The sequence below is a fragment of the Carassius carassius genome, chromosome 25, assembly GCF_963082965.1.
Source record: "Carassius carassius chromosome 25, fCarCar2.1, whole genome shotgun sequence".
In the NCBI taxonomy this organism is placed as follows: domain Eukaryota; kingdom Metazoa; phylum Chordata; class Actinopteri; order Cypriniformes; family Cyprinidae; genus Carassius; species Carassius carassius.
This window is the reverse complement of record NC_081779.1, coordinates 8238717-8258658: the sequence shown is the minus strand read 5'-3', so window position 1 is coordinate 8258658 and position 19942 is coordinate 8238717. Positions and strand designations below refer to the sequence as shown.

The window sequence follows — 19942 nt, the reverse complement described above, 5'->3', positions numbered from 1 at the left end:
AAATATTAACTCATAGATATTAATATAGTGACCTGTGATGCCCTTAAAACTGACATTTTAATGCACAAAAGCTTGAGATATTTTCCAGTGTGTTATAACTGATAGAGTTCATTATTATGTGTAAATAAATACAGTATTATAATCATAAATAGTTATGAAATATGAATAGTTATGAAGAACAGGACTGGATCCTGCTGGATAGTAAAGAAATACATAGCATAACAATTTATATTATAGCCATATTACAAGTGAAATTTGTATTTTTAGAATTGAAGGTATGATTTATGGAAAATGATTTTTGAATCCCAGTATTTATTCAAGCATTGCTTGAACAAATTTGGTTTGCTTTCAAGTCTAAAATGTGAATAACTGTTTGTTTCGTGTCTTTTACTAATAATTGCATTATAATGAGCTTTCTGCTATTACAGTTCCAAGTGACATTTGTTGTTGTTGCGGTCTGCGCTGAGGGTCTGGCTTATAAATATGTATGTACCATTTTGCATGACAATTTTTCATCTTCATACCCCTTTCCTCTCAAGCGTTTTTATTTTTATTTATTTATTTTTTGCCTTTTCCTGGTTGGCTGTCCTTTGTCTTGATTTGTCTCTCTCAATGTCCCATTAAGCTAAAGCTGCCTAACTCATTTGACTTGTCTTTTCCTCTTTTACCCATCATTTCTCTCTCTTCTCTCTCTCACCCTTCCTGTCTTTAGTTTTCAGTTATCAGTATTGCATGCCTTTCATTCCATAGTGCCAAAGCAATTGTGCCTGATTTAAGATGATGATGATGACAGTTATTATTATTATTATTATTATTATTATTATTATTAAAACTGTGGCATTTCTTCTTTGTAATCTGGAATTTGCTTAATAAAATTAAAAAAACAAAAAATGCATATTAAATTATTATTTTTTTATGTCGAGTGCATTTCTAATACATTTACTGTATGCTTGTTCATTAATTTGATATAAGCAAAACAAAAATACAGAAATAATTTTTATATGATAAAAAAATTATAATTAGAATGTTATTATTGATGAGAAGCAAGTGTTTTGTGTTTTTTATTTAAACAAAAAATTCTTTAAAAGAAGGACATATAAAAACAAGTCTAGGTCACATTTTACCCCAAAACATATAAATAAAAATGAAAAAAAAAAGTTTTTTAAGACTATTAAGTTTTTGAAGTTTTTAAGATTTGTATAAGGTGTATAAGGATTCACGGTCTCTAATACATGCATCTCTCAGTGAGGGATGTTTGAAGCACTACACAACTGAGTGCTGATAATCAGCATTTCTTCTCTACCTGAAGATGTGTAGGCGAACAGTGGCTGAAGTCTCTCTCTCCCTTTTTCTCTCTCAGAGGAAAAAACATGGAAGAACATGAGCAAATAAATACATGAAGCATATCTTCAGCATTTGCCAAGACATAAAAATAATTACATCACACGGCGTACTAGATTAAATAGTCACATCAACCTGCTGGTGTCCTTACAATTTGAGAATGCCACTAATCGAAATATATACTGTATATTAAACCCAGCTTATTTCCACCTTGATCCATTAACAATCTTGCGAGTTTGGTTGATCAAGTCTGATTAATTGGCCAATATTTGACTATTTGGAATCATAAATTGTTGCCATTATTAATCTCCTGTAAAAAATAATATCCCGAGTAATTTCTTATGGGGGGGGGGGGGGGGCAAACTCCAGAGCCTTACCTTACCTCCACCTGCCTTATTGATATCAGGTGGTGTTATTTCCTCTTTATGTGTGTAAATTGATATTGTGAATGCTTTTCTTTACAAATATTATAAGTAGGCTAACTTCACATGTTGCAATTTTGTATATGCTCTAATTGCTCTATTATCAGTTGAATTTCTCTACATATAGGCTTTGTGTGTGTGTGTGTGTGTGTGTGTGTGTGTGCGTGTGTGTGTGTGTGTGTGTGTGTGTGTGTGTGTGTGTGTGTGTGTGTGTGTGTGTGTGTGTGTGTGTGTGTGTGTGTGTGTGTGCGCGCGCGCGCACGCGCGAGGGAAAATTTAATTAAATATGACTTGGGCTAGTAGGGCTACCATAAATAAGGTACATTCTGACCAAAGCATGTCATATAGACTGTCAAATCACTGTCATTGCTCTCATTAGTCATATTAAACTCCCTTTCCCTTTCAGGTTTTAAATGGCTTAAAATGTGTGTCAGGTAATGAAAAAACAAACAAAAAACAATTACAAAGAAAAAAATGTTATGTGCCATTTTAAAACTAATTCTGAGATGGTCAGTCTGCCTACAGTCAGTCCATTCTTCACATCCTTTGTTCGATTAGTTCTGGTCTTTTCATCCTGCAGACCTGTTCCTAGAGAACTGGGATTTGTCTCTTGAGCAATAGTAAGCAAGTCCTGCTAACTCCTGCTTCTCCGTCGTTTATTCATATGAACACAACTGTCTCTTAACGCCCCCTCACTCACTCACCGCCTCTCCAGAGCCGCCTCAAGAATTACTACCAAAAAGCAACAGGAATACATGTCTAAACTGCAAAGGTAAGGCGAAAAAACATCAAGCAGTAACATTTTTATACAATTTGGCAGATTTCAAACAGATTCCTTTAGATGTTATTATAGAATATCGGAAACGTGAAATTTAACTGAAGCTCTGTGGTCGCTTTGCTTGACTCGTGAAAGCTTCAGTCGATTTTTAAGCGATTCATTCGACTCCGTTTTTTTGCTTTTTATGTTTAAAGAACGTGTTTATGCTGTTTCTGTAGACAGTTGTTTGTGAATATTGTGAAATCGCTAAATCGTTTCGCGTCTCGATGGTAGATGATGCGCGGACTGAACGCTCTCAGGAGAAACATCTGCCTGTCATTTTGAAGGCTGAGCTGAATCAGTCATTTGTTTATGTTGTATCATATCCCTTTAAGGCCAAAACAAAAAATCATTGATCGATTGAGTGTCCGTTGGCTCTGCAATATCGCTACGTGTTGCACTAGTCAGGTGGCACTGACTTATACAACCAAGAGATGTGATGTTAATTGACACGTTATACTTGACCATTTAGTTGATAAATTAAATTTATGCACGTATATTATATCATAATAAATGTAAGTTCACTTCAAAATGATTGGATGCTTTTCCATTAATTTATTCATTCATTCATTTATTCATTCATTTACACCAAAGATGCAAATGTCTCCTGGTGCTTAACCTAGTGCCAATGTGTTGTATTAAAAATGCGGTTACGTTTAATGGCTCTAAATGTTTTTATATGTGACAACAGCAATAGTGGAAGCAAGGGGAACTGGCACGTGCAGTTTAAATCACTGGTTTAGAGAGGATTATATCTCTATCTTGTTGTATGAGAGGCAAGGTTGAACCATTCCTGCAATGCGCTTGAATCCTCAGTTGTTTGATGTTTCCATGCTGGGAGGCCATTAGTGCCCTACAGAAGTTCATTCATATGTGTCATTAAAACACTAGCTAGCCTTTTCTCCACAAACTAGGCTAAAATGTGGACAGAGGATGGCCTGCTGTTTAGTTCCCCAAAGTGTTTTTATATTATTTCAGCATTGTATAACCTAATATATACAGTATATATATATATATATATATATATATATATATATATATATATATATATATATATATATATAGTAGCTTAATAAAAATATGATTAAAAATAGAGATGAATGGATTTTTTTATAGGATCTTTGCAGGGTCCAAAAGTTTTGTGAGCAAAAACTGGATGAACTATAATGAGATTATAGTATAAATAAATAAAAAAAAGTAATTATATTGTATTTTTCTTAGTTAGAATAATATATTAAATCTTATTATTTAATATAAAATCTTTAATATTAAATAATAATAAAAATCTCCTTATTTCTAAATTTTATAAAATCTTCCTGTCACCAAGGTATATTATATGGTAATTAATATTAAATGTATGAGAAATTTCTTAAGGATCTTTGCAGAGCTCAAATTTTTGTGAGCCAAAATTATTTATATTATATTACTTTAATTATAGTATAAATTAAAATATTATTTAAATTTACATTACATTTAGTCATTTAGCAGACGCTTTTATCCAAAGCGACTGACAAGTTATTTAAAAATATTATGTTAATATAGTTACAGATATAATCTTCTTCTTAAATTCAGTACATGCATAATAAACAGAAATTTTCAATAAAGAGACTGAACGTTGCATTCATTTATTATATGTTATTAATTATTAATAAAAGTATGTGTGAGGACATTTGTATAGAACTATATTGTGTAAGGATGTTTTTTATCTTATTTTATTAATCTTCCTTTGTGTGTGTTCAACTATGGTGTTTGTTAACTCTTTGGTTTCCTGTTTCAGAGAATGACCATGAGTGACTAGACTCTGAGCAGACAGAATAAAACTCTAAGTAATCGCCTATTAGAGTCTGAGCTTGTCATGGGGGACAGATCTGCTGTCCTCACTGTGCATGTCATTACCGCATCACCACACGGTCAGAAAAGTGGCCGGTGAATTCAGAACATCTATGACAATCAAGAGTTTGGCAAATCATGTTATGATGAATACAGTCCCCCCCCCCCCCACACACACACACACTAGCATCGCCTCAGTCACCAACATCACACACACCATCCTGTTCTGTTCTCGACTTCAGAATGCGCTGTTGCCATGGTGATGGAATTGCGCACGCTCTGTCTTGCTTTCTCTCTATTCTCTTTTTCTTTATATATCCCTTGCTCTTCCCGCGGATGTATGGGCGACAGAACTATCTAGATTCACCGCTCGCCTGGATGAAATACATGTATTGCTGTCATGATAATGATCTTTTAATGGCTAGAATGCAATCTCAAGCTGTTTTTTTCCCACAGCATGCACCTTAAACATGTTGTGTCTCTTTCAGCTCTGTTCTCATTGTTTGTTTCTCCTCAGGAGGAAAAGCAGTAGGATTCCTGCCATGAAATCTCTCTAAGAGGAGAAAAGCAGCGAAACCTAGAAAATCTACATCCACCCACGGGCAGGAGACAGGGGGAGAGAGAAAGAAAGAAAGAAAGAAAGAAAGAGAGAGAGTGGAGGGTAACGTGAAAGAGGGGAGAAAGAAAGAGCGAGGGATAACAGTCGATGGATGCTGCTTGGACACTTTGGTCGGTACAATCTTCAGTGAAAAGGACCGGAGAGCTGCAGGGATGGATGGGAAGGGAAGACACATTCCTCCAGGTAATCGGATCTCATTAATGGCTGCCGGTTGTGTGCAGAGACCACTGTGTCTTATGCTTGTTGTCATGTTTAGTGAAATGCACTTGAGTGAGAATCTGAACGTGTTCTGCTGGATGACGGCATCATTTTCAGCTTACTGTTGTCTAATCAGGGAACTTTCTTGCAGACATCTTCACATTTTCCAAAAGTGTTCATTGCCAGTCTTAGTTTATGCGTTCTGCTTAGTTTCGCATGAGTTCATTGTGTTCTTTATTTCTCCGATCTCTGTTAGGAATACTTGATTGGTCAATTGTGGAACTGAGCTGTAAAATGTTCTTTGGCCGCTAAACCATGTATTTGACTGTTGTCCATGGAAACATGCCGGTGCTACTTTCATGTCACTCAGATCATAAAGACATTGCTATATTGAAACATTTGAGCTAACTAGTCCATAGAAAAAGTACCTTGAATTGCAGAATAATTATAATATAGAAATTCATATTATAAATATATAATTATAATAAAACTAACACATTTTAATATTTTTTAATATGTGTAATATTATATGAATATGTATTATTACTTCCAGAATAATAATAATGAGATATATATATACACACACACACACACACACACACATATATATATATATATATATATATATATATATACTATTTCCCTGTTATAAAGCTAATCTATTAATCTTTTTTTTTTATAATCTCTCAAATCAGTATTTCATATCTACATATATTTTTATTGAATAATATACTATTTATTTTATAATATTTATAAAATAATATATTTCATAAGTAATGTACACTCTGGACATTATTGCAAAAAGTTGGGGTTTATTTTGTGATAATGACTGGCTGGCTGTATATATGGTGAACATGATTTCACCAAGAATAATATGTTCCTTGATCAACATCCTTATCAACCAATCAGAATTGAGCTATAACTTTTCAGGAAATGTCAGATTTAGGTTTACAGTCAGGGTTAGGTGCTTCTACACTCTTGTTAATCAGCTATCATTTCACACTGATTTAAGGAATAAATTATGGGTAGGGTTAGGTTTAGGGGTGGGAATTGGGTTAAGTCTGTATTTTTGGACAGTAATGTTGATCCAGGAACATGGCAAAATCACAGCGACCGTATACATATATATATGTGTGTGTGTGTGTGTGTGTGTGTGTTATTTTGTAATGGTCAATACAATATGGGAAAACTCTCCAATGAATACCTTAATATGCAATAATTAATTTTGTTCTTTTTGAATTTGCACACAAAAAAAGAAGAATCAGAATATGGTGGCCATGTAAAATCAATTGAATTTCTATCACCAAAATAATTAAGTTGTATTAAACATAACATGTCTCATGATTGTCACATGTTCTTGTAGCACTATTTGAGATTCACTGAACAGAGATTTGGGTACAACTATGTATTTTTTGCAGAATGCATTCAGTCAGCTGACATATTTAGCTTTATTAATCAGAAACAGTAGAATCTTCTGCAAGAAAGCACTGGACCATAGCCCTAAATATCTTTCGTCCAGATCAACATGCTTGAATTGCTTCTTATAAAAGATCTATCCATGCAGAGAAATGCTCAGTTGCAACATGACTGTTCACAAGAGGTGTCTGGCAACTACGTGCCCAATGGGACTTTAAGCAGTTTGGTTATGATCTAAAAGCCGTGACCCTTTTGACCTCTGCACTTTATTCAAGTATTTTTTACGCAGTTTTCAACAGTGTTGCATTGGCATTTGCTCACCATCACAGTAACCTATATTTGGACACACTGATGTCATTTTGATTGCATCTTGGTTCAAAATGTCCTCACAAAATTCAACGTGAACTGATCTCCCAACACTTGATGATATGTTCTGCAGGATCACACATTCATCTACTTCTTCCTGTAACCTTGGACTCCAATTACAATCCTTCATCATGTTTTTTTTATGTACACCCATCTTTTCAGCACTGTCCACTTCACTCAGCTTTCTGTTCACACTCGTTTAGCTCCTCGTTTAACCAGAGCCGTGTTTCTGTTCATGACTTCAGCCATGGTGTGGTGCGAGCGAGGAATTCAGGTGCTTCTCACCACTGTGGGAGCATTCGCAGCCTTCGCCTTGATGACCGTGGCCATTGGCACGGACTACTGGCTGTACGCTCGGGCCTTTATCTGCAACAGCACTGCCAACTCCTCTCAGGATGACCCCCACAACAAGGACAAGAAGGATCCTGGAGCACTCACTCACTCCGGCCTCTGGAGGATTTGCTGCCTGGAAGGTAAGTAAATGGCTGTGTTTGTGTGTGGGGGCGAAGGAATGGGATGTGTATGGAAGGGGAAATGGTGCATAAAGAAGGTCCCCACCTGAGCAGGTTGTGCTAGTGATTCATGGAATTCATATTGCAGAGGGGAAAATAGCTGGATTTGAGATTGTATTATGTGTTATACGGTCCGTGTCACACGATTCTTCAGAAATCAATATACAGTACTATACTGATATGATGCTTAAGAAACATTTATTATTATTATTATTATTAATGTTGAAAACAGTTGTGCTGCTTGATATTTTCTCCAGGTTTCTTTAATGAATAGAAAGAACAGGATTTATTTGAAATAGACATTTTTTGTAACATTGTTAATGTCTCTTTTGATCAATTTAATGGATTCTTGCTGAATAAAAGTATTGATTTCAGCCTTTATGACATTTCAATTTAAATTGTCCTTTTCTGAACATTTAAATGGCAAAGAAATCAGAATCAAAGCATTTTAGAATTAAGCAGTAAGGAGACTATATTCACAAAACAACATGGCCTCAAATGCCTTATTGCTTTTACGAAATGAGTACAACATTATGTCAACATCATTTTTTAGGTTTAGGAAGATTGTTGTTACAGAGAAAAACAAAACCAGGCCAGTGAGTCAGAACTCTGACACAAACTGATTTCACTGTCTAGCTTTAGGGTTACTTTAAAGCTATCAGAAGCATTGTGGGAAGTGCTGCCTCCAGATCCTTTTAACCATTTTAACCACTGGGCTCTGCAATGCGGGGTGTCCATGTTAAGCTAGTTGTTTTAACAGTACAGTACCTCCTTTGCTCTAGCCAGGTCTCAAGAGACAGGTTTGAAACAGAAATGGGCTGTATTATTTCCATTTGCATTATAAAACCTAGAAGAGTACATGTCAATGGCTATGATTATGTGGTGACTCATTGCAGGTCAAAGGTGCCATGCTGCTTTTGTTGCATCTGCAGCATAATCAAACCACACAAAAACAAAGTCATTTTGACTTATTATATTGCTCACTTTGGTTCTCTGCTTTATATAGCGCAAACTGATGTGTTTTCTTAAGGGAAATGTTCTTTATAAAATTGATCTGTCCTCTATATAATAAATGTAAAAATATTCATAAGTTTTGCAAAAAATAACTCTGTTGCAAAACTCTCTACACAGTTTGTGATTCTTTTTGAACAATTGATTAAAAGAACTGGTTCAAAAGAGTCATTTGTTCACGGATCAAACTACATTGGTCGCACTATACACATGCATAAAAAAATATTTCAGTAATTAAAAAAAATAATGTTTTATTATTTCACTTCTCTGGCTGTTTTTATTTTTATTTTATTTTTTCATTTTTTTTACACTAATTGATGATCATGGCAGTGCAGATTCTGTGTTCAAAGTGAAAACATATTCATATTAATGTTAATGCCTTCTTAATCATCCTTAGATAATAGAACATTTCTACAAAAGTAAAAATAAATATATAAATATTTTATCCAAAAAAAAAAAGGTTTCATACAGAATTCCTCAAGATTCTTGGCACACAAAAAATAAAAGGCTTGTTTGCCATCCTGTGGTATGAAATCAAAATATCAAGCACTGGGAGACACTGGGCGTATGCAGTAAACCAACATGTTGTCTTAAGTGAATGGTTTATATCACACGGGAGAGCACTCCATGACGCCTTTGACCTGGGGTGACTCACAGCCATTGACATCTACTCTGAATCCATTTCCAACAAAACACCTCAGCGACTGTTTGACTGAACTCCATTCATACCTTTTTTTTTCTTTTCTTGTAGCCTTTTGTCAGTTTTATTTATAGGGACATTGATAAATAAGATAGGAAATGATTAAGTGAGAGTGGATTGGGAAATTTCAAACAAGTCGCCCAAACAAGTGTTGCATCACCGATGCCAAATACTACATTATTTAGTTTTTCAGAAACCAGAAAATATGGTGACACTTTTGAATGATTCTCTTTAGGATTAAAGAGAGGAGTGTGTTCCCAGATTAATCATTTCCCAGATGAGGCTGATTATGACCAGGATGCTGCAGAGTACCTTTTACGTGAGTCAGGAGTGTTGATTTGTGCATGTTTTATAATTAAAACTAATTTGTGCATTATAAATATTGGGGTACAAGAAAACCAATGCATTTGAACATACTTGTTTTTTATTTTATTTTTTTTTAATTTTTGTCTCTGCTTTATTTTTTCTTCTCAGGTGTAGTCAGGGCCTCCAGTATATTTCCTATCCTCAGTGCCATATTATTGCTGCTAGGTGGAGTGTGTGTGGCTTCTAGTCAGTTCTACAAAACCAAAAGACACATTATTTTGGGAGCAGGCATTTTGTTTGTAGTGGCAGGTAACATTTCTCATGACACATGTTGGATCCTAATTTACAGTCGTTTGTATTGGGGTGAATTCACTAAACTTTTTTTTTTTACGCTTTTGTGTGCCTTATTTCAGTACCTATCTAAAATCCAACATATTAGTATTGTTAGTGTTAACAAAAACTAAAGCTTTAAAAGATTTTAATTTTTCATTAATTGAAATGAAGCTGAAATTAAAAAAAGAATAAAATGACAGATGAAAAACATTGATGATGAAAATGTTGCCATGGATGAAATGAAAAAGTGCTAAAATTACTAAAACTAAATGAAATAAAAATAAATTAAAGTTAAATAAATCTAAAGCCAAAAAAAAATAAAAAATGACAAAAGCATTACAAAATTACAACATTTTAATATTAAACTAAAATGAATCTTTTCGGAAAAATAATTTCTATGCAAACTAGATTTATTATAGCGGTATTAATCAATCAGTGCTGTTAGTCTGATGTAATTAATATTTGGCTGGTATGGTTAGAGGTAGATTTATTAAACAGATTTTAGAACTATGGCATCAGAGGGTGTGATTCATTCTTAGTGAATTCACCCCAGAGCGTTTGAATCCTTGATTTTTATTAAAAACAAAACTGTTGATCTGAACAAACAAACAAACATTTTGTTTTGAATTGATCCAGGCCTGAGCAACATCATAGGTGTCATCGTATACATCTCAGCGGCGCTCAGTGACATCTCTCCCAAAAAGGATGAGGACAAGAAGTGGCACTACTCCTACGGGTGGTCCTTCTACTTTGGCGGCCTGTCGTTCATACTGGCAGAAGTGGTAGGTGTGCTGGCCGTCAACATTTACATCGAGCGCAACAAAGAACTGCGCTGTCGTTCGCGTACTGACCTCTTCCGCAGCACAACCTCGGCTGTGTTACGCCTGCCGGGATATCGCTTCCGCCGGCGCTCCTCCCGCTCCAGCTCACACTCCACAGCGGAGCCGACCCGCTCCCGCGAGCAGTCCCCCACCTCCACCATTGCTCCCAAGAACTTCGGCCCGCCCCTGGCTGCCGGCCCGCCACCATTTTCAGTAGCAACGCTACCCAATCCGCATACGCACTCCGGAGGGGGGATGGGGGATATATCCATGTACACGCTAGGCAGGGAAGGTAAGCCGCCCATGTACGGTACAGTCGACCGTGCAACGCTCTACCAGCTGCACAATTACTTTACCACAAAGGAGGGTGGAGGAGGAGCGCACATGACAGGAACACTGCCTTCTCAGTCCAAGTCGAACCTGGCTGCATCGACCAATGCCACCCTCAGTACCTCGTCTTCCTCCGGCCCCCAGCAGCAGCCACTGTCTACCGGCTCCTCCGCCACCATGGAGCGGGATCGAGGACTGGGTACCTTGGATCGACTTGGTAAAGGAGACAGTTCAAACACTAACACTCTCAACAGGAGAACAACACCTGTGTAACGAAAGGCTGGAGGGGGAGGGAAGAGAGTGATGGGGAAAACAAGCGATTACATGAATTGAAAGTAAACTGGGAAGGGGGGAGGGACCGGAGATTGGAAAAAAGCAAGAAAGGGCTGAGAAACAGAACAAGGTCCACTTGCAAGACAACAAACAAGTGAATAAGAAGGCAATACATCATTTTTTTTCTCATTTTTGAACATGGTGACTTGAGTAACATAATTCCATCCGCACTTCTTATTGATTCATGTTGAAATAATCGATGTGTGTGATGGTGATCTTTCGGTTCTTCAAGCTCTTTCAATTCCAGTGCTTTATCATCGGGTTATGCCTGTAACTTATTTAGCATTCCAATAGAGTTGTTGTTTGTTTATTTTTTTATTATGCTAACTGTCATTGCTGGGTTAACTTATTCATTATACATTTTAATCAAGGTATTTTGTTTTTGCACAATTATTCATCATCATTTTAATTTATTTCCTTTCGATTGATGAAGTCAAACTGTGATTTTTTTTTTTCTTGCACATGTTGACACTTTATTTCACATGTCATTCAGTGTCAAGCATGTGTTAATTTTGCGGGAGAGTAACGACTATTACTATTATTATTATGACTTTTTTAGTTTTTACAAAGATTGTTAATATCTAGATCTGTGGAATCTTTCATTGTAACCGTAAGTGTACAAGTAGTTAAGTCTTCATATAAATATATTTGATTTATTTATCATATTAACAGTCTTAATATTGCTATGATGGCATAATAATTGTAAAGAAACTGCTTTTGAGACTGGAAGTCAAAAAAAGAGAAAAAGAAAGAGAATACAGAAGTGAAAGACATTTATTCCAGGGGAGCAATACATATACCTAAAAAACCTCACAAGAAAAGACAAAAAAATCTATTAAATATATAGTATATTATGATTATAAATATATATATATATATATAATTTGGTGTGCGTGTGTGTGGGAAAAATTTTTTTTTGGTAAAATAAAATATGATATATTCTATGAATGTGTAAAACAGATCTATGTGCATACTGTTAGCAGTTTTGACTGCAGCATATCATTTTCATGTTTATTTGTAACTTTGTATGCATGATTCATATCTAATATATGATATATTCATAATGCTCTGCCTTTTGCATCACATTTATGTGCTCATGTGGATGGATTTGGGATGACAGATGATGGTCAAAGTTAGGGTCTTCATCAAGACCCATAAGACCAGAGAGAGATTTGATACACCACACTTTATACACGCATATTATTACACGAAAAACAGGCATTTTCCAGTCAACAACTATGGTAAGTGCATAATGTGTATCCAAGCATAACACATACAGAAATACACAAATTAGATTAATTTATTTTTTACTTTATTTAAAGAAATATATTTGCACTTGATATTTCCCAGGAATCTGGCATCACCTGCAGTACCTCAAAAATACTCTCTAGGTAGACAGCCAAACACACAAGCCTTCTGGAGACGCACACACGAATAAAGTAACTAAAAGAAAGCAACGCATTATTGCCTACGTCTAGCTCAAGGGAAGGACATGACTGAAAGAGATGATTCTCTAGAGAGTCACGTTCACTTATATTTATATTATATATATATATATAATCTGTCTGAGGGGCCTCTTTTGTGTGTGCGTGTCCATCCACTCCTTCACAGATATTTATGTTCAAAAGAGCTGTCATTAATCTGCTTTACAGTTTAAATCCGCACCAACAGCACTCCTGTCCAAACCAATGGGCACAAAATACAAACAGCAGCACACATCTTAAAGGGGTCATATGATGCTATTTCAATTATTTTTCCTCTCTCTTTGGAGTGTTACAAGCTCTTGGTGCATAAAGAAGATCTGTATAGTTGGAAAGTCTAAAGTCTCAAATCCAAAGAGATATTCTTTATAAAACATAAGTCAACCACTACTACCTAAAAGGGCTCATTATAACATGCCCCCACGTGTCTATGTCATGATGTGGGAAGATTTGCATAAATCCGCCCAAACATTCACGCAAAGAAAGAATGCATAACTTTTATTCTCACTGTTGCCCTAGGCGCCATATCGTGAAAACGCTGTGTGTTTCATTGTGTAAGCGAAACTACTTTGTTTGGCCTTCCAAAAGAGGACAACTAGAAGTCAGTGGTTCAACACTGTTCCAGAACAGTTCAAACCAAATATTCAGATGTGTGCAGTGCATTTTGGGGAGGACGAGGACTGTTTCCTGTGAGAGTAGCCTATCACTGTAAATAATAACCAGCAGCTGTTGTTGCCAGAATTATATCATAAAAAATACAGTAACACCGTTTTCTGTTTAACAGTTTTATACAGTAAAAATACAGCAACACCATTTTAGGTTTAACGGTTTTACCTTAAATTTAAATTTACAATTGGACGGTAATGATATAATAATAATATGCCAACTTTTTAAAGTAATGAAATCTGTTTTGTACCTTTGTATTACACTGGTAACCACAGGTGGTGATGAGAAAAATCAAGTGATGAAACAAAGCCCATTACAAGCAGCTTTTAAATAATAAGATACATAGGAGGTGCAGAGTGTCATTCACACAGACACTAAATACCATCATGGTGAGACTCAATAAACTGGAATATGCAATAAACATTAATTTAACAACATTATATGTAACATACAACCCTAATAAACATAACAGATAAGAAAAAAATAAGAAGAAACAGCTATTTCAAAGAAAAAACATAAAATTCAAACAAAATGCAACGCAGAGAATTCTGGGAACATAAGTTTACGGTTTCGCTCTGTAAAGTTTACAGGAAATTACCGTTAACCATTTCACAGGTTTGTACTGTAGCATTTTCACAGTTTTTTACCATTAAAAAATTTATAATTTTTTACAGTGTACAATGCCAGTGTCTGTTCCTATAAAGTGGGGCAGTTCCAGCTTTGCACGGACAGTCTGGTGCTTCTGACTCAGAGGCTGTAAGTATGTTTTCATATTTAAATGATTTGCCACTGATGATTCAAATGTGAGTTTTGAACAGTGTAGATGTAAAACAGAGTAACAGAGAAATGTTAGCATTTATTGTTTGTTGTTTCTCCGATCTCAAATGCAGACATGGTTTTATGTTTACGCAGCGTGATATGCAACACAACTTCTAAAAAGTATAAGTCAGTCATTATAATCAGTAGTTATGTCCCCACTGGATGCAACAAATGCCTCGTTTGTAATAGGTTTTATTGGTTTTGTCTTATCATGCCTGAACACATGGCATCACAGTATGTTAAGGAAGCATATCATTTTTGTCACAAGCTTGAGGTATTCAGCCAATCCCAATGCTCTGGAGAGCTGGCCAATCAGTGTACACCTCGCTTAATAGAACAATGAGCTTTGTAAAAAATCTATGCATTTCAGAAAGGCAGGGCATAGAGGAGCAACAATAATATACAGAATGTGTTTTTTAAACCTTAAACCACACAAACACGTTGCATTACACCAAATACACACACAAAAAAATATTTTTAACAACATCATATGACCCCTTTAAGTGACAAGAAGTTTAGGATCAAGCTCTAATGCCATATCACACTAACAAGCTAATAATACATATAAAAATAACAGCACAACAAAAATTTCATGCATCCACGCCAATAGGTGTCAGTATAAAGATCCACCAAAGGGATGAAGAAGAGCCGGTAAAATTTGAGTTTGTTTGCAAGTTACTGGCTGAACTGATCTGAAATTGCTTTGAAAAACTGTATGTGAACAGACTAGCATGTTGCATGAATTTACAGTATTCATAAAATAGTAATATCAAATGGACCCCCACATGGCCATAGAACAGGATTTGTGAATGGCGGTGAATTGATGCAACTGACACTTGTAGGTCACATGACTGTAACAGGAAGCAATTGTAAAACACTCAATTCATCCAGTCAGAAACAAGATGACATTTGTGATGACACTTACTGTATCTGTACATGCTCAGTATGATAATCTCTCTGCCTGTGAAAAAGGCACACAATCATTTCACCTCAGCAGACATTTTTAACAAGAGGTATCACTTTTTGGATGTACAGTATTTTTCTTCTGCTGTCTTAAGTTTAGATGGAAGAAGCAAAAAAAAAAAAAAAAGAAACGCACTGCAAATACCCACAACATAACCAAATACAGAATTTTATTTGCAGTGAGTTTCTATGTGTTGTGAGCATTTGCAGCACGTGATGTCAAACTGGTGAAATTGTTTTCTTAATTTGCAGGTGCTTTTTTCTATGTGCAGCATGATGAGCTCTCTCAGCCACCGTAATCATCAGCTGATTAATGTGTTTAAGTAAAAAATACAAAGTACACAAGTCAAATACACAAAGTACACAAATCAAGTACTTGGGTAAAAAAAAAAAAAAGTATTGATTTATAAATGTTTATTTTATTTTTATTTTTATTTTATATATCCTTCTGCTAAAGGTAAGTCGTTAGCCTACTGATATTTAAGTGTGCAAAAAAGTGAATCTCATATAGTAAATATAAATGTGGAAAAACTAAATGTTTGTTGCCAAATATAAATAGCATTGGCTCAATGGGCAAAATGTGTTAACATTTTAAGAAAAACTTTATGCAAGCATACTAATTTTACATCATTTGAAATTGCTACAGGGAGATACATGGGTATTCATTTGTGTTATTTTAAAGTTATATTATTTAACGTATATAGCAGACGCTTTTATCCAAAGCAACTTACAGTGCATTCAGGCTATCAATTTTTACCTATCATGTGTTCCCGGGAAATCGAACCCCCAACCTTGCGCTTGATAACACAATGCTCTACCAATTGAGCTACAGGAACAAACAAAAAGAACAAACAGGAAAATAAAACAAATAAAACATATAACAAATAAAACCTACACCATTCAGATGGTAATATACAAATATGGACACATTCAAGCATTTCATATTGTGTTCTTAAACAGCCCTTTACGGCAGCTTTAGTTCGCAAAGAATGGACAATCATGACCTAAATATGATTTTAATTTACTATAACAAATTCTAAAATTCAGCATTAGTAACTTTCTTTTAATGCCATCAGTTGTGCCTGCACTCAAGCTTTGAGGACCACCAGTTCTTGGCTCATTTTAAATCAGAGTTGTGAATTCACTGAATTGTTTAACTGGATACTCTAACCAGATCATCTGAATCAGTGTGTTGTGGATTCGAGAAATGCTGCAATCTGCTCGATTTGTGAGCCAATTTATCAGGTTCATTTTTCGATTTCTCTAGTTCAGAATAACAAGGAACAACATGTTTTGATGAAATTTAGAAGAGTAAAAAGCACTGTGATTTGGAATGTATGAAGTAAAAGTAAAAGTTTCCAAAAATAAAAAATACTCCAGTCAGGGCCGTCCTAAGCTAACAAGGGGCCCGGTGCGAGGTTGGAAGAGAGGCCCCTCACTCAGTTCACTTTCCAGGGGAGGACGGCTGTTTACACCTCTGGCTACCACTAGAATAGTATTCTGCAAAAATAGTAACAGACTTTTGCTTTTTGAATGCATATGATGCCTGACATCTAAAATAATAATAAATAAATAAATCTTAAGTAACATAATTATATACTACAGCAGTAAATGATTACTTTGAGATAGGCTTTCATTTGAGATACAGTGGATTAATATGACTTATTTTTCAGTGTTACAATTTCCCCCAAACTGTGTTACAATCACCCTCACCAAGGAGGCAACTGTAACACTCTGGCTTCATGCATTTAATTTAATATTATAGTCTTGTCCTTATTAGTGAAAATATATCAATTGTACACCTATAGTTGTTTCTTCACTATTTGTTTCTTGACTAGTGTATTTCAAGCCGTCTGTGAGTTAAGGAAAATTTAAAAAATGTTACAATTGCCCCTGGTCTCCTGTAGTTTGCAAGAGCCAATTATACAACACACTGAGGCTATAAAAGTGGACTAGTGAAAAGATTTGTTTACCTGTTCAGCATGATGACGTTTAATGTCCCTGATAACCTCTGTAGTCCCATTTAGCCACTTGCAAGCAATCTCCTTTTTTAAGACACATAAAAGCTTTAAAAAAAAATCACTGATGTTATTACTGATGTATTTCATTTCATAAATTAAGCATGAAAATATCTTGGCTTGTGTTCACCACAGATCTTATTTTAGGCTTTTTAACCAGAAACTCATTTTATTGACTTCAGGATGTGGAACCAGAAGGGCTAAAATGTAAGCCATGTTTAGCGCAGAGTTTCAGAGGTCAAACCAACAAGGGCAGAGTTTAAAGATAGGCCAGAGATAAACAAGCTGTAGCTCATCAGAATATTCAGTTGCTATGTGGCCTGCAGATTTATCTAGGTCACACTGAAGGTAAAGACACCTGATATGAAACCAAAGCTGAACTTAAGTATAACATCCACGCCATACTGGGGTCAGTCAGTGTATAAGTGTGAATAAAATTAGTTTACACTGACGGTCACTATTTTACGAGAGGTTTGGGTGGCTTTGTTAAAGAGGGAAACCACATTTCTAATCCATGTTTGTGTTGCTTACGTCCTCTGAAACACGATTGGCCACGCTCTAAATTTAGAGGAAAAAGAAAGGAGGAAATGAGATGAGTGGGATGAACAGGGAGATGCAAATCTGGAAGGAGGTCAAAAAAGAAGAACATATGTCTCTGTGTGACAGTGACAGAAAGAAACAAAGTATGAAGCAAGGTGATTGAAGTTTTATTCTTTATAGAATATCACTCGATGATTGGCACACACAGTAACGTATATCAAAAGAGCATGTCAAACATCCAAAATGGGTGGACGGAAATAGGCAATAGAATCTTGGCTTCGGCTGGGATGTCATTTCACATATCTGATAAATACTGAAGTGCATGTGTAGTCTGCACATATACAAGTGTACTAATACAGGAGAGATCAACAGCGGACAAAAAAAAATGGTTTAGGATAAGAATCAATGCATACTCATATTTTCACAACTCTTTTTTTATTTATATAAATTAAGCATTCATGTAACACTTTGTTTTTAATTCATTTATTAAAATGCATGTGTACAATAAGACCTCTGAAGTAAAAAATTATACAACTAAAAGAAAGTACTTGAAAGTATAGATATCTTACCAGAAAATGACTTTGGTAGAGGTTAAAGTCACCGTTTAGAATATTACTTGAGTAAAAGTTGTATGCAATATTTATTGTACTTAAGTATGAAAAGTATTTTTTATATTACACTTAAGTATTGAAAGTAAAAGTACAAGTAAATTCAAAATAGAAAAGGAGTAAAGTAAGGAGTAAAATAAATATAAAAAATTGTTCTATTCACAGTTTGAGCAGCAAGATTGAGTTCACTTTGGGTAAGCATAAGAGCCACTTCACATGGTATGAAAACTCTTTAATTCCCACATAAGAAAACGGTTTTTGCAAATATGGAATCTGCATCTGAAAAGACATTTGATTCATTTAACACCGACTGTTTAATGCAGCTCAGAGGGGACATGGATGCATTTAAACAGCAGTTCCTACATATCCATATATAATGTTTCGTTTAAATATAAAATGTTGAATATTGATATTTGAAAATATTTAAAATATGAAAAGATACTTGAAATGCTAAATTAAAGTCACCTGTAGGTGGCAGCAAGTCACTGTTAATGAGCGAGTCATTGGGCCCTATCATATACCTGGCTAGTTTCAGCCCTGCGCATTTTCCCGTCCTGCACCGTGTTGTTTAAATAGCAAATGCATTTGCACCCATTTGTGCACCCATGGGAGTGCTGGTCTAAAAAACAGCTGTGTTCAGGTGCATTGTAGGCACGTTGCTATTTTGAGGAACTGAAATTAGCGATAGACCAACTCAAACCTGGTCTAAAGTCTAAAGTCAATGGCGCAATATTTATATATATGCACCTCTGGGCATGTCCACAATGTAAGTTCACTTTGCTTATTACACACAGGGACACGCAGAAGCATACAAACATTTTTAAATATGAAACAATAAAATATTAAAATGTAAAAGATTATTATTGTGTAGGCAACATGAATATAAAAATGCCTGCATGTTATAAAGGATAGCCATTGCATATATCAGAATTAGGCTACCTACTTGTTCGCGCACGAGCAACTCCGTTTCATCTCTGGAGATGAGTTCGATCTTTGCGCTTGCAAATTTCGCTGTGTAAATAGAAAATCCACCATGGCATGAGCGCAACTTCCTCTTAAAGGGAATGGAAGATGGTACTGAAAATTCGAAACAGTTATGACATAACGAAGCCTCATTTAGTGAAATCACGTGACTTTGGCAGTTTGATACACCTACCCATGCTATTTACCTGCTATGAATCTCTCTCTCAGTAATCATCTGCTTCCATCTTCTGTGATCTGTTAATGATTCCATTTACATTACATCTAATCATTTAGCAGACGCTTTTATACAAAGCAACTTACAAATGAGGAGAACAATAGAAGCAATCAGACCAACAAGAGAGCAACAGTATACAACTGCTTTGACAAGTCTCATTTAGTCTAGGACAGTACACATAACAAGGTGTTTTGTTGTTGTTGTTGTTTATTTTTAATAAATTAGAGCAAACAGAATAGGTAAGTGCTAGTATTAATTGGTCAGGTGCTGGCGAAAATGGCTAAAGACTGCTCA

General features: G+C 35.4%; 1 protein-coding gene across 3 annotated transcripts; it reads left to right on the top strand.

The window, feature by feature from the left end:
• The first annotated feature begins 2332 nt into the window (after nt 1-2332).
• Nucleotides 2333-12453, top strand: LOC132104065 (voltage-dependent calcium channel gamma-4 subunit-like). 3 transcript variants are annotated; one of them, XM_059509263.1, is made up of 6 exons: nt 2333-2535; nt 4928-5212; nt 7255-7482; nt 9468-9551; nt 9707-9847; nt 10508-12453. In XM_059509263.1, exons 2-6 carry the CDS (start codon nt 5182-5184, stop codon nt 11293-11295), a joined length of 1272 nt encoding a protein of 423 aa, XP_059365246.1. In that variant the 5' UTR covers nt 2333-2535; nt 4928-5181; the 3' UTR covers nt 11296-12453. The 3 variants fall into 3 exon arrangements, with proteins under 3 accessions (XP_059365246.1, XP_059365248.1, XP_059365247.1); XM_059509265.1 differs by lacking the exon at nt 2333-2535 and adding an exon at nt 4666-4799; XM_059509264.1 differs by lacking the exon at nt 2333-2535 and having other exon boundaries at nt 4816-5212.
• The last annotated feature ends 7489 nt before the right edge of the window (nt 12454-19942 follow it).

Bases quoted from the DNA above. Each gene is read 5' to 3' on its own strand.
- LOC132104065 (XM_059509263.1), top strand. From the start codon at position 5,182: ATGGATGGGAAGGGAAGACACATTCCTCCAG. The intron at 5,213-7,254 runs GTAATCGGATCT...TCATGACTTCAG, and splicing joins GGGAAGACACATTCCTCCAG to CCATGGTGTGGTGCGAGCGA. The intron at 9,552-9,706 runs GTGAGTCAGGAG...TTTTCTTCTCAG, and splicing joins TGCTGCAGAGTACCTTTTAC to GTGTAGTCAGGGCCTCCAGT.